The sequence below is a fragment of the Gambusia affinis genome, linkage group LG11, assembly GCF_019740435.1.
Source record: "Gambusia affinis linkage group LG11, SWU_Gaff_1.0, whole genome shotgun sequence".
Lineage (NCBI taxonomy): Eukaryota > Metazoa > Chordata > Actinopteri > Cyprinodontiformes > Poeciliidae > Gambusia > Gambusia affinis.
This window is the reverse complement of record NC_057878.1, coordinates 18,128,256-18,143,939: the sequence shown is the minus strand read 5'-3', so window position 1 is coordinate 18,143,939 and position 15,684 is coordinate 18,128,256. Positions and strand designations below refer to the sequence as shown.

Genomic DNA, 15,684 nt, shown 5'->3' with positions numbered 1-15,684 from the left:
AGTGTGACCACAGAGGTCTACACAGGCACCTTGCTAACTCATATATTCACTGACATGTAAAATCAGGACTCTGATCCGTTCACCTGGGGATAGGAGGAAATCACAATCCTAACACAACCGAAGCAGTATTTTCAAAGCTTAACTAAACTTCTTGGGCTCTGGATCTATTTTCCTAAGATAAAAAAAAGGCCTCTATCCTTCAACATTTCTTTCTTTAACTCAGCCAACCACTCAAAAGCGGTTCCCATGGCAAAGCGGAGCACCTAACCTGCAACAGTTGGAAGTGAATACACACACATGGAAGTAGACGCACATGCAGGAGCTCTATGGTTGCACTTTTGCTCACACATCATGCTGTAAATGTCAGTAGACTGCCGACTCACTATCCTTCAACATTTTAGTTGTTCACAGAGTTGGCATCAGAAAAGACGCTGATATCAGGAGAATCTGCTCCAGCTGCATGGAAAGATTGCACAAAAAAAAGAAACTCTGTGCATGATGCTGCTCTTTTACAGCTCATCTGGATGAGACCAACTGGAAATTTCTGAATAATGCAGCAGAACTAGTTCTCAGACACTGGCTAATTACTGGAATGAAAATGTATCAAAGGTTTCAAAAGATTTCTGTCACGCCCTTCTTGAGGTTTTAAATCTTCTGGTTGAATAGAGAATAGCTGCTCCTACTGTGCACAGCCAGTCTGCTAGCTAAAGGAAAGTTTCTGCACTTTTGTTGACATTTTAACATCCTATACAAGCAGCCAGTGTAGTTAGCACAGCTAGCATCACTAATTTAGTGTATATGTAGGTCTGTACTTTGACTCTGAGATTCCGAAAAGCCTGCCAAGATTTCAAAACGCAGCATGTTTAATGACAGACAGAGGTTGAAAGCTCAAACTGCTGTTATAGTTTCAGCTTTGTTGTTATTTATTTAAAGTACAAAGACGTTCAGAGTTTCCTATAAAACAGATTCATACAACTCTTTTGCGACATTTACAAGCACGTCACTATTACTGAAAATAACTCATATTTAGGTCTGCGTCAGTCAGTAATAACTTTCGCACTGAGGAGGGGTGTTGTTGTTGTTGTTGGTGGTGGCACTTCGGTGAATCAGAATAAGACAGGATTTTCGAATTCCTGACCTGCTGCTCAACAGTCAAGGTTGGTGAAACTGAGAATCTGCAGATTCCAGCCACTGGCCACTTGTTCTGTGCATCTTTGCAATTATTCATACTGAGATACAGAAGAAACGGACAAAATTTTCTCCAGCTGAGATTTTCGCACCCATTTTTTACTGTGCGCTACACGTCAGCTGGCTGAAAGAAGATGACTACACTTTCACTTGCTTACAAGTATGAGAAATTTGTCTGTTTCAAAAAACAAGGATCAAGGCCTGGAAACTGAAGAACTTCAACCATCTCTTTTATTAATTTAACACTGTTTGCAATGTTCCCTTACCTTTATTTCCTTTCATCTAAAGTTTATAAATTTAAATTTTATCTATGTACAATGTGAAAACTTAAAAATGAAGTCAAATTCCTTCTCTCTGCTCACAATCACTGCCAACAGAACTGATTCTGATTACTTAGACAGCAGAAGCCATGACTAATTAATCAACTAAAATAAACTTCTTATGCTTGTGCACATCCAAATAGCAAAATCAAAAAGTTATACATAGTATTACTTTACCAAAAATAATGACATTATACTGTTAGTAGAAGTTTGAGTAGTAGCTGTTTTTATGTTCTAGATAAAAACAATTTAATCCTGCAAAGCATTTTTGCAGTTACCATAAGAATCTCATAATTGTCCAAGCAAACTTACAAAGTACCCTGCTTGATATTGAAGTAATTGACTGGTTCTGAAAATGTGTGAATCACAAAATAACATCCATAAAAACAGATTTTATAGTTTCACCTTTGTGGTGTATAAAAACTCAGATTGTAGCACCAATATCTTTAATTTTTCAGTGCATATCATAAATGTGCACTGAAATTCTGCACACAGAAAACATTGTCCGTTTTTTTCACAATTTAAAACCCTAACAACACTTTCTGTGGATGTCATTTTCCTCTAAGAAAGCTTGATTTGAATAGTGTAGGTGGCATCTTCACTTCAGCAAGCGCCATGATATTGTGTGATGGGTTTGGCATGTAGATTTGATTTTTCACTTGCCAGAAAACTGTTCTTTGAGAGCTCTGTGGAAGAGGAGCTGCTTCTGCCTGTATACCCTGAGCTGATGCTCATTTAAAGTTTTTTTTTTTTTTTTCATTGAGTCTGATGCAAACTTTGCTTTACAAGCAGGGACAAGTCTAGATTCTGCACAATTTACAGAGTGCATCAATGATCTTCATTTTCATTGTTGTCTCTGTCTTACTTGTCACTTGTAGCTGCTCCATCTTTCCAATAGCACTTTGTTGCTGATCAGCTGAGAATGCAGCACTGCTTTTTATCATCATGTAATACCAAATGTTACAAGTTGCAATATGACGTGCAAGAAGAGTTTGCAAATAGTTGCTTTTCCTTGTAGTACCCAAAAGCCACCATTTCGCAATCTTTTAAGTGCAGCTTCGGGCTCTACTATTAAGTCTGCTCACTTCTGCTGGGAATGAAAAGCAGGGTTCTCGAATCCTGAATAAAATTCCACGCAAATTGTAAATTCAGTCACAGTCTAAAGGTCTGAGAGGCTCAGAGAAAAATGAGTGATAAAAGCAAAATAAGAAAATCAAGCATCAGACATCTGTTTGTTTGTGATCGTGAAGATTTGTCTTTATGCCTTTTTTGTCTTTAAATGGCATGTCAATGTGCATGATCTCAATTGCTAAGGAATGCTTAGATAGAATAACGGCAACGTTGTTATATTTCCAGGTAGACACCTTAATGCATTCCATGAAAACAATTAATCTGACCAGCAGAATGGATGCTTGTACTGGTTAAGAACCAGTAGAGACAGTTTAAAACCTGATACTCCAACACAATGCTTAAACTCACAGAAAGAGGAAAAGTGGAAAACAAGGTGAAGAGTTTCAAAAAGTAATCAATATAACTATTCCAACTATCAACAACTATCAAGCAGCACGAGTTACTGTATTTTTTTCTAATTTTCAAAACGGTGTAACACGCAACATTGCACCCTCAGCATGTGTTGTGCACTGCTAGTCGGCTGGCTGAAAGGAAAGTTTCTACACCCTTTCCTTACTTGCATGAAAGAGAAATTTGGCTGTTTGTAAATATTTATGGTCACAAAAAGGATGGATAGTCGCCCTCCTACTAAATTTATTGCCTATCTATTCTACATTTCTGACTCTGGTCTATCCCATTGCACTATGCAATCAATCTGCCAATTAGCCTTTAATAAGCTTTCACAAGAGGAATCTGTTCCATCTTTGGATCCGATGTCAATTCATTCTGAAAAGATAGGAGAAATTTTTAAAGACCAAACATCCCAAATCAAGCCGTCTATATGACCAGCTGTGGGTCGACAGCATTTCCTCTGAGAATTTAAGTCTCGGCTCCGTCTCAAACCTGATTGGCTCCTTTAGATGCTTCACCTGTTCAAAAACCATCAGGAGTCTTAAGTTGTACCAGCGAAGCAGTTTTATATGGTGATGATACCACACAAGCACGGGGCAGGGGGTTCTGCCAGTGTGAGAAATGCCACCTGCTGCACGCCTCAGCTGCCCACCGCCACGCCCTTGTTGGCCCGCTGTGACAACCAGCTTTACTGAAAGCCTGGAAGTGCTCAGCTTTATATCCAAAATGAAGCAGTCAACATTTCTGCCTGTGCTCTGTCATTTCTACGTGACTTCTCTGTTCCTATGCTGAACACGGACAAAAACCCAGCGACCAAGGGGGGGTCGCTGAAGACGAAGGAGAGACCTTGCATCTTTGAATTTTATTTTGTCTCCAGTAAAACAAACTTGAGTACAGACTTGTAATCCTGATTTTTATCTCATTAAATCACATCCAACAAATTTAAGGATGCCAGTCATTCATAAAAGCCTGATTAGTGGCTGTACCTCGAACATCTGCTCACATCAGTGTCTGAATGAGATGAGAGCAGCCCCACTTTTCCCTTTCTGTATCTTGACAGACAACTGTGGATGGACCAGCATGAGATTTTCAAAATCTTCAGAAACACACAATAATTTCCCAGTATCATTTAAATTAATGATAACTTTTGTGACTTTTGTGTGTTGCTTTTCTCAAACTTTCCCATTGTTTCTTTGTATCCTGTGTACTGCACTTTATAAAAAAAACTGCATTGCTTTTGTTTTTCCACATGGTCTAAAATTAAACCAGGCTAAACTTTTAGAGCAGTTAAAATAACCAAACATAACTCTATTTGCTGAATTCAACAATAAGAAGAGCTGTATAAAAACTTTCTTTGAATTCAGAAGTTTGCAGACATTATCCTTGTATTTGGAAAAAGTCTGTCGAGATCTTTGCCATTTCCTCCTGATAGAACTGGGGTAAGTGAGTCAGGTTTGTAGGTCGCCTTGCTCACGCTCACCTTTTAACTCTTCCCATGAATTTTCTATGTGATTAAGACTGGACTTTGTAATGGCCACTAAAAAACACTGACTTTGTTGTCCTGAGGCCATTTTGTAACTTATTAGGTGGTAAAAAAAAAAAAAAAGAGTTAAGCTAGTTTCTAGTTAAGTTTTAACTTCCTGGCTGATGTCTTTATATGTTGCTTCAATATTTCAACATAATGTTATTTCTTCATGATGCCATTCATTTTGTAAAGTGTACAAGTCCCACTTACACCATAAAACACTGAAATAGCATTATACTGCCACTCACATACTACACCATTCAGACAATGCTCTCAGTCTGGCAACCTTCACCATTTTTCTCCAAATCAAAAAGGCAAAATTCACCCCATGTCTCCAAAAATGAACACATTAATCGCTCTATCTAGCTTTTATGTTCCTTTTGGAATAATGACTTCTTCATTCCTGAGTAGTCTTTCAGCCCAACCACTTGTTTTACTGTGGATAATGACTCTTTTTTTAATTAACTTCAGACAGTTAAAACTGATAAAAACTTTCTTTTTCTTTTCACAAGTAATTTTCACAACTTTCTTTTCCTTTTCACATATTTCACAGGAAAACACACTCATCTCTGAGACACAGAATCTGTTCCGTTTCCTGAATGTGCAATGGCTGGGCCAATAGAGGAAACACACTTTGTTCATCCACGCTTCTCTTCCTGATAACTTGGATGATGTCTTGATTTTTCCATCATGTCACACAAGAAAACTGTATGTTTGAGGTGTTGCCTCCATTTAACTTAAATGTTGTGCATTAATGTGTCAGAATAAAGTTGTGATATCATCGTCAGGGCTTTTCCCAAATTCTTTGAAGCCTTAATAGACTTAGTTTATGTATACTTGTTTAATCTGAGGATGGTAGCAAAATGTTTTTAATAAATTATATGTCTTATGAATTTATCATTTACCAAATAGAAATTCGTTTGATGATTCTAACGGACCTAAAATTAAGAAAATTAAAATTTTATTTAATGTCAGACAGGAAGAAAAATAAGTTGGCGCGTTTTCGTACCGTGAGATACCTGGTTTCAACTACAGATCTTCTTTCAGTAAGCTGACAAGCAGTGTGCGGGAACAGGTAGGGGAGGGGCAGCACTGCATTATTTAATGCACCACGCAGCCAAAGGAGACTCTGGCCACTCCGGCACCTTCTTTCACATCTCCATAAAAGAACATTAAATGGTAGGAAGAGTGGGACAGAACATTTTTGCTTTCTCGCCCATAGCAAACCTTGACACAAGTCACCAGACAATGTGCAGCCAAAATTAACATTTCTCTTTTCTTCTCCTCAAACAGCTGACCTCCATAAGCCAATAAGAATAAATCATCAAGGACAGATTTTCGCGCAGGCTGTTTGAAGGAAAATGGCTGAAGTAGCTCTGCTCCAGAAGGCTTTATGACACTCATCCCTAATCAATGAGGGGTTTACTTTGTGTCCATGACAGGCTGTATCCACATTAATATAACCACTCAGAGATTAAATAAGAAGACCCACTGCTCGTATGGCTGAAACTGTCAGTCATCATGTGATTTCCCCTCAGGTCGAAACTTTACGCTTTCAATTGTTGTATATTTCTTTAGTTTAATCACAGGCTAAGTCATCATCTCAGAGGGATCCTCCTCATCCCAGCTACAACTTCCACAGCTCCTCATCACCGCATGCTGCTGTCCGCAGTTGCTTTGCTGATTATTAAATCCTGCTTTTAATGAGTGTAATGCTACAGTAACAAATTAGTCATGCAACAGGTTGTACAGCGAGAAGAAGAAAAAAAAAGCTTGCTGAGAAGTGGATCTCTACAGATGCTGCAGTGAGACACGTGGAAGAGTCGGATAAAAATATTAGAGAGCTTCCAACTCTCAGGAAGCTTAGACAACAATCTCACAGATCTGATAGGCACACTATGAATTTACAATTCTTTCACATCTGATCCTCGCTGCTCCCTTAAGCTATATGTGCTCTGACGCACTAGAAAGCCGGTTTCCACTTCAGGCGAGTGGAGGATATATATATTTTTTTTAAACTTTCAGGAAAAAGTAAATAATTGCTGTACAAATTGTGTAGCACTTGAAAGAGGCAGATTTTAAATGCAGCACTAAAACTAAATGCTAATTTATTTTTATGTGTACACTGATGAAGCGCTACCCTGTTTCCTATGACTTCAATGTTACGCATATTGAATTGAAGAGCTCTTTAAGCCTGGTGTCTCCAAGCATCTTCAAGCATCCCAGATCTTCCTCCTGCAGCCAGGTGAGCGCTAAATGTATCTCCGGATGTCAAAACCGGAGCCCAAACCAGGAGCGCTTCTCTCCCCTCCTCCCTCCAGGATCAACCGGGGAGTATCATTGGATTCAAAGTGGATCAACTGATGGCTATCGTGTTTCGCTGTTTAGTCTCAGAGTGCAGTCTTTGACAGCCCAAACACACAGATGTGGATGAGCGGCCAGCGCCATGGTGCAATGCAGATGTTTACACCCAGGAAATGATGGGGGGCAAGGGGGGGGGCAATAAATTTTGAAAAAAATGAGCACATAAAAGAAATCATTATTCTCATTCTGCCTCAACTCAAGAGTAAGCAGTCAGTCTGAAGTTTATCACTTGCCATATGTAAGCTTATAAAGATGCATCAGACAGGTAATCACAAACATTTCAGCTCCTTCAGGCCAGCAGCCATTCTGATCACTGAACAACTGCATCTAGCTGAATATTGATAACTGACTATCGATCAAGCTCACAGCTGGAGCCTTTTATCCATAACCCGCATATCATTCAGGTCACACCTGGAACAATTTAAGGCTATTCACAAAACAGTTTCTTCTTCCTCTGATTCACCCCTTGAGAAAACTGTAATTAAGTAAACAAGAAGAAAATGCAAAAAAAGGATTTGTTAATATTATAGCAAAAAAAAACAAAAAACAAACACTTTCCTTTTTTCTAATAATAAAGGCATTCCGTAAACAATTTAAAAATGTTTTAGACCTCTAAAAATATCACAACAATCCTGTATAATTTTCCTGTTACTTAATGAGTTCTGCTGGAACATTTATTTACACAAATGGTGTATTTTAAATCTACAGTTTTAGAGTAACATGAATTGACAGTAATGTACAACATGTTTCAGTTGTGTTTTTTATATGCAGTAATTTCTCTGTTATTAGAATTTTACATTAATAAAGCAATGCCTAAGTAATCAAAATGCTCAAAGAAATTTAAAACTAAAAGTTTTTATAATACTGCAACTGTTTTGTATCAAATTATTCTATTTTCTCTCAAATGTAAGTCTGAGAAGCTACTGTTAAACGTAAAAAAAAATCTTTTATGATTCATAATACTTTACTGGTTTCTCTGAATTGATTTGAAAGCACCAAAGCACAAAACAGCGCAAGCAGAAGTTACGTTTTATTGATAAATCAGATGTGAAAACCTCCTGATCTCACACCTCAAAACCACATTTTAGAAAAAGGCCCATTTCCTCACATGATCAGTAAATGTTACCACAAACACATCATCTCCTCAACCAGTCTCATTTAGGGTTGTCTTTTTTTTTTAACTACAACTTTTTTTATGTTATCCCTTATTTGTTTAGTAATGTAAATACACCCTTTTTCACGTGGTAAATATTACATGTCAAAACAAAACAACCAAGCAGTAAAAACAGCAAACAGCAGCTCAAACTACAGCAGGCCTGAATTAAAAAAAATCAGGTAGCAAATAGGATTTAAGATTCCTCATCCCTCCAAGCTCAGTTAATGATGCATTCACAACATGTTCAGTAGGTTAAAGTTACATTTTTTTAACACTTATTTAAGTACAAGATTTGCCAAAAACATACATAAAAATAACATAAAATTAGAGTTCTAAAAAAGTATAACTTAAAAAGAAGACCTGCATAAATTACATTAATTGAGTCCTCACCTGGAATGTGTAAATATGAATTTCAGACTCTAAATAGTGCAATTAAGTCTCATTTCTAAAGTATATCTTATCATTTATACATAAGTATATACATACATGTAATTAATGTGTAAAGTAAAAAAAAGAAACCTCTATTAATTACTGGAGGGCAAATTTATTTTAGTTGGAATGGTGTGAAGGTCAAACAGATCATATGTTTTCCATATAACTGTTGACCACCATAAGTTGTATATAGAAACAGATGGGATTGTGCCACTAAATCCATATTGGCTTAGATTTGATTTATTGTGTATTTCTGTATAACTGGACATGAACTTGTCCTGTTCTTATTTTTCTTGTAAAAACAAAGAGATTACCTTGAGACGACAACAATTTAAACTATTTAAATTAAATTGAACAAATAAAAATATGCCAGAAGCATGTTGCTTAAAAATAAAACGTGCACTTGCGCTACATTTTAATGTATTTAGAGAACGAAGCAGATTTGCATCATACTATTGATGTATTGAAAATAGTAGCAGTAAACTGTACATTTATACACAGTTCAGTACAGGTGACTACAGAAAGTTCTTTTAAATGCAACTCAAGCTTTGTTTTTCTGCAATTTAAGTGAAACTAAAACATTCTTAGTGGTTCCAAGAGAGTACCCTTTAAGCACACTAATGTGCAAAAATACTTAAAAGTAAACTGACAATTATTTTTAAGTTCTACTTTAGCTAAAAAAAAAAAAGTTAAATCACTCTAAGATTTGATTTTGTATGATTTAAGCTCAGTTAAAATCCGACTAATTGTTCTAAAGTTACACACTGCTCACAAACTAATCTGAAAATATACTTGCAGAAAAGTAATGATCAGCGTGGTTTCCACTTTCGCATGCAAACGTAAACTAAATAAACGTTACGTTGTGCTTTTTTACGATTTAACCTAAAGGTAATCACATGTTACAAAATAATACAATTTAAATGTAACTATCTGGACATATCCTTTACGTTTGGTGATCACACTTAATGCAAGTGTATTAAAATATATAAAAATTTGTAACATTAATTACGCTTATTTTTCAGAGCTCTGTTGTTAAAAGTAAATCCACAAATTCAGAGTTTAATTTAGAATCTTTCGCATTTTTAATATTTTTTTACGTGATAAAGTATTGTATTTGATTTAATTAAAAGTTGTGAACGCTCCAGTTCATCCAGTTGAGTCTGTGTTTTCAAAATGAACACCTGTACGCATCACCCGCTGCCCCGCTCATGGACCTCACAGACATGGCGAAGATTTCGCTTTAAGGCCCCCTTTTTTCCTTCTTACGGGGAAACACGCTCTGCGGGTCCAGCAGCTGCACATACACACCGCCGATTGGACACATGCGGCCAGTCACATGCACTGTATGGACATTTTGCTGCGTGCTGGTGTCCGCCTATAGCCGTGCAGGCAGCAGCAGAGCGCAGGGCCATCATCATGGCAGCCATTATAGGAGGGCTCCTCCAGCTTTTCCACGGCCTACGTGCACATTAACTCAGGGGAGTGGCGCAGGCTTTGACACCATGTTTGCGCTTCGCAGATCGAGCCGTAAAGCGGGGAAACTGCACGTTTCCCTCGACTCTAATGCAATCTAAACGTAAATAACGCCCTATGAAGGGGCTGCAGGGCGAAGAAAATGGGCTCTAATACAGGAAAGTGTGGCTTTGCACTAAAAAAGGGGGAGGACTCACATGAAGTAGGGGTCACGTGTTCTTGCACAAAGGGGGTTGAATATTTACCTTTTTTGTCACGCAATGTACTTTTTTCTCCTTAAAGATAAGCAATTATAATTATATGTATTTAATTTGGCTATGTAAAAACAACAACACACACCTAAAGTCGGTGTTTTCTAAACATTTTTTAAAAAACTTTAAGGTTTTATATGCTTTTGAGCCCAGAAATTCAGCAAGTCTATAGATTATATAGTATCCAAAGAAGGTCGAGTTACTGCAAATCATTGTGCGATAGAGTTCCAGCACATAATGAAACTTAACTTTATCGCCTACTTACATAGAAATGCACATTCAAGTTGGATCGCATCACAGAAAGCAGAATAAACCCAATCAGGACCCAAACGTGCCATGTTTGCAGGCGTGTGTGAGTGAGTGTTTGCCTGTGGGATATGGCCCTCGCTTGCAGATCACGCAACATGGCAGCAGCCACGGCTGTGTTCTGCGGATGTTGGGACTAAACTGTGTCTTTTTTGTCGCTTTTCTTTTCTTTCTTTCTTTCTTTTTTGTTTGTTTGTTTAGCCACATGCACAATTAGGAGCTTTCATCGCCAAGCAACAGCAACAGCAGTAGCAGCAACTACAACAACAGGCTGGCAGAAATCTCACGAGAAAAACAGGGAAATGTGGCTTACTATATTTCACAGCGGAAGCCTACAGGTCACACACGCAGGCACACACACACACACACACACACATTCACTCACTCACTTAGACATGGGGTAACAGCACAGTATAGGTGTGTGGGTGGGAGTGTAAGCGCCTACCTTAGCTTTTTGGGAACAGAGTAGTCTACCTCTATCAGCTTTCCGTGCAATTCAACTTTACCTGCAGGGGCGAGAATGGACAGTGTAAGTCATGTGTCTGCAACAATGCACGCCAACACTTCATGAAGTAGGTGCGTCCCCATTCATATTTTTAAAGAAAGTACTCTGGGCGCATCGTGGCGCACACAGTGCACACATTTGCATTATTCCAACCACTTTGGAAGGAAATTTTGTGCGCCATAACGAAGCTTAATGAGCTTATATAGTAGTAGTGTGTGAGTGGGGGTGGTGGGGCGGTGAGGGGAATGGGCAGCCATGCTTTCCACTCCCACAAGCATTGCAATGAGGGGGGATATATGTTTCTCCTGTAAAGAATACAACAACAGGCAGATGTTAGGTACGTGCTTCCACGGTGTTGTTCTTTTATTTTTTTGGTTACTATCACGCAAATAGAAGGAGCGAGTGGCCTGGCGCAGCACGGAATTAGCGTCTCACCTCGTCCTCCTCCTCCTCCCCCCTCTCTCCACCTCCTCCTCCAGCACTCAGCTACCTGTTTATGAGCCCTTTTCCTCCGGACCCCCGTGACCCACCTCCAAGACACCTCGTAAAAACATAGCCGGACACCGGGGGAACAGGGATCCGACAAGTATTCCGCGCTGGCGCCGCGCTGCGCTCCTCAATAAAATCAGGACGAAAAATAAGTGAAAAATAATTATGCCTACCCGAACCCAGGCAGTCAGTCAGAGACCATCCCATATACATTCCAGCGGCTGATCGCGAAAAAAAAAGGAAAAAGAAAGTAGCGCCATGCACTATCGGAATCTCCTTAAAATAAAAGGAGGAATTAAAAGGTGATTCTTGCGCGTGGAAATTTGCGTTAAGACCGCGCGTGTTTTCCTCTAAAAAAATTGTATATCTTTCGAGTGTGTCCTGCGTGGGATCGATCATTTATCCAATATCTCCAACTCTAATCACAAACGCCGTCCCGTGCAAAACACAGATTTGTTGTTCGGTTGTTGATTTTTTATTTTTGTAAAGAAACCAAAATAATAAATATTACACATTTTACTTTGACCTACTGGAGTGTGATTTCCCCTGTCAGCAGCGAGCAGCATCACTCAGCGCAAATATCAAAATCCACACACTTACCAGAGAGAGTCTCTATAGCCTTTATGGCCGAGTTCTGGTCGGGGAAGTCCACAAAAGCATAGCCGGATTTCAGCAGGACCTGCTCGGGCGCTGGCAGCTCCGTCTCCCCGAAGAGCTGCTCCAAGTCCTCGACTGTGACCGAAGGACTTAAATTCCCAACATATAGTTTGTTCATGATCTGAAGAGCAGAAGAAGGGGGGAAATCTCGAAAGGCTTGCCAGATATCAAGAGTGAGACGATATTGAGAGCAGTAGAAACCAATTTTTGAAAAACAAAATAAATAAAAAAATAAAATAAAATGTATTTTGAAGAAAAAAATCGTCCTCCAGGATAATAGGGAGCTAAATGAGCGACCCCCCAGTTACCGACCAACTCTGGCCCTGGTCAAACTCTTTCAACAGCGACTGGGGGGTGGTGGTGGTGAGGTGAGGCAAAAAAAAAAAAGTGTCGTTACGACGCTATTACTCCGGAGCCAACAAGCGCCGCCTCTAAACAAAATCTCCCTTAAAAATCACAAGAAAAAATGTTTGGAGGTGCATGTGCCGCTCGTCCGGCGTACAGAGGGGCATGGTGATGACTGTGCTGTGTTCTGCGAAAGGGATGGGCTTAAAGGAGGCAGAGGGGGGTTATTTCATCAAATCATAATAAGGGCACTATGTTCAGTATCTTATTCTTTTCAATAAATATGTGATCCCGATTTCATTCATACGGACAATAAGTGGACAGGATAAGACATAAATAAGTATCTTCAAAAATTTTATATATATATATAGATTTTAATGCCAATATATTAGCAAAAGAAATGTTCATGTCCCTAAAAACATATGCAAGTGTAGACAATGGGTGGATTGGATGAATGGACGCTATTATGAGCAACATTTGTCATTCTAGGTGTAACCCACTCCGCATAGGTTATGTATATATTTTTTTCACTTTCTCAGCAACTTTAACCAGCCCAATTTCATACTAAGGTTTATGAATATACTCTTTCCAAGGAACTTTTATTGCACTACATTCAATGAGATTAAATTCTATAGTGTCCAACTCTGGAGTCTTTAAGGTCATCAGACCAGGGGATGTTTGTCAGTCCCTCCCCTGGTGCCAGTGGAGAAGGAGGAAGTAAATAGGAGCTGCTGTGTGGAAAATTCAAATCGTTGTCGACTTAAACCAGTAAACCAATGATCCCTCCCTCAGTTGAGGCTTTCAATTATTTATGAGGGAGCCAGAAATATGGATTTCTGGGATCCTTTCACTGCAGTCAGCACCTGTTTTGAGAAATATTTGATTTTTGTAGTATTTACATTGAAAGACAGGCAAAAGCATTCCTTCAACAAACACATGAACAAAAAAGCAATAAAGAAAGTGAAACCACACAGCTGTCCTTGTACATATTGTTCTTGGAGAAATAATAAAAATAAAAAAAAACAAGATTTATAGCGTGGAGTCTCTAAATCCCTTTTTGAGCACAACCTAAATGGTGGAAAAGCCAAATGCTGACAAGAAGAGAAGTGGATTCTTGAAGGAGCCACTCTGAGCTGTACACATGAATCCTTTTATTTGCCATGGCGGTTGTGTAAGTGTTTGCAAATGGGTGTGTTTGGGAGGGAAGCATGTTTTAAGGCGGACTGCAAACAAAAGCTTTGCAAGGCTGTGGCAGCTGTGCTCATGCATGGATGTGTAGTCTTGTACCTAGTTACCCAAGGGGAGGAGCCTAATTCTTTTCTCTTTACATGTGACTTCTTTCCTTGAGCTTTCGGAGCATTACTGCCACCCCACTGTAGTGCAGAAAGTGCCAGCAGCAGGAGTGACCAGCTCCTTCTCTCTTGCCTTGTTTACGTCAGTGTATGAACAGAGGAATGTCCAAATTGTGGTCTATTTAGAAAACAGCTCTTTAGTTACTTTCCTGATGGCATGCACACACACTCAGTTATTGTAGGGGTTTTTGGTTGTTTTTTTCTATTTGTTTTTGCTGTCGGTCGGTAAATCAACAGTTAAAAATGGAGAGAGCAAGCTCCAAACCTCAATAAAACACAAAAATACAAATTTCTGCTTTTAGGCAGTTTTCTGAAAATTGGGTCACCTGGCTCTCAGATAGTGCAAATTATTTCCACCCTGAATGGAAATGCATGACATTTGGAGGAACGTGGAGGCACACATACATGTGGATTTGTGGTGGAACATGGAAATTAATTTCCAAGGTGTGGTCAGCAGTGCAACGAGTGGTTTCTGTCTCCTCACTGCTGCAATGCCTGCGTACATTACACACTTTCAGAACACTGAATATTACAGTAATGGGTTTAAAACTTGCAGCACCTTTTGTTAACACATAATTCTGTTTTTTTTTAAAACAGCTTTCATTCCATATCATATTTCTTTACTTCCAGCTTTGGTTTAATCATCCAAAATTGGAGCAAAATCTGAACCTTACACAAATATGCAAATAAATGCAATGTCAATTTCTGAACATGTAAAACAACTATTTGGATACTGACTAAGAACTTGAAGGATATAACGCTTTCTCAACACTACTTCCTCTTGGTGTGTCAGTTTAAATATGGTGTCTGCCCACTTTTCAGTAAAATGAAACCAAACTACTTTGCTTGTTGGTTTCATTTAAAAGGTACAAATTTACACCAAAATAGGGTCTATTCACCTAATCTGCTACAAAAAAAACAAGATTGTGTCTTAGAGATGAAATACAACAAAACTGATCATTTGTACCTTATCTAGGTAAAATTAATCTTTGGGTAATCCATTACAACACTGTTCTGAGGACTTTTCAGAGGTTCACAGTGACCAGCAGGGGTAGTTGTTGAACTTCAGTTTCCTGTTGATTGATGAAGCTTGTTTCTCTTCATGTGGAGCTACAAACATCAGTTTGAACTGGGTAAGGAAAATAACCTGATCTCAAGACTCTGAAAGTGACTTTACCTGTGATTTGGTGATAAAAATCATCCAGTGATCAAACTTGTCTCACATGGACAGGGTTTTTTTTTTTCTTTTCTAGCTGAAGGAGATTAAATTCTGCTTTTAGGCAAAAAACTCTTCAAAAAATATTGAAGAGTTTTTGTGAGCATTCATTATTCATGTTCAAAGAATTGTGACTTCCCATAAATAATTGGTTAAACGTGACAAAACATAGGTGTTTTTCAGCTATATCTTCTGACTCATGTTTTTTTCATTTAGACAAAATATTTTTTTTTTACTAAATAGTATATCACAAGCTTCATAAGTTACTTTTTTAATCAAACTATTGAAATGCCAGCTTCCTAGCCAAATCATAGAAAATATCACTATTTCCATGAATCAGGAGGGAAAGAACATAGAAACCCAAATTAGAGTGGAAGGTCTTAATTGTTTTTTAAAGCAAAGCCTAAATGTCAAATTGTTTCACGAGTTTTACAAACTTTGCATAAATTCTGACTGAAACTAATTTGCATAGTTTACAACAGTTAACATATCAAAAACAAGAGAAAGCAAAAGCTCAAATTTGTCACCATTGAAAATATTTCTAAGCTAAAAGTTAACAAATGCAGACTTTGCTGTATGTATAT

The 15,684-nt window shown here is 38.4% G+C and overlaps 1 protein-coding gene across 3 annotated transcripts in view; it reads right to left on the bottom strand.

Annotated features, from left to right (window-relative positions):
• igf2bp2a (insulin-like growth factor 2 mRNA binding protein 2a) overlaps positions 1-12,616 on the bottom strand; it is a 59,441-nt gene extending 46,825 nt beyond the window's left edge. The window contains exons 1-2 of one of the 3 annotated variants that reach the window (XM_044132579.1): positions 12,131-12,616; positions 10,982-11,042 (exon numbers count right to left, since the gene is read on the bottom strand). In XM_044132579.1, the coding sequence (XP_043988514.1) occupies positions 10,982-11,042; positions 12,131-12,305 (236 nt within the window). In that variant the 5' untranslated portion in view covers positions 12,306-12,616. The remainder of the gene's footprint in view (positions 1-10,981; positions 11,043-12,130) is intronic. The other 2 variants (XM_044132582.1, XM_044132580.1) reach the window with 2 other exon arrangements.
• Between the last annotated feature and the right edge of the window lie 3,068 nt (positions 12,617-15,684).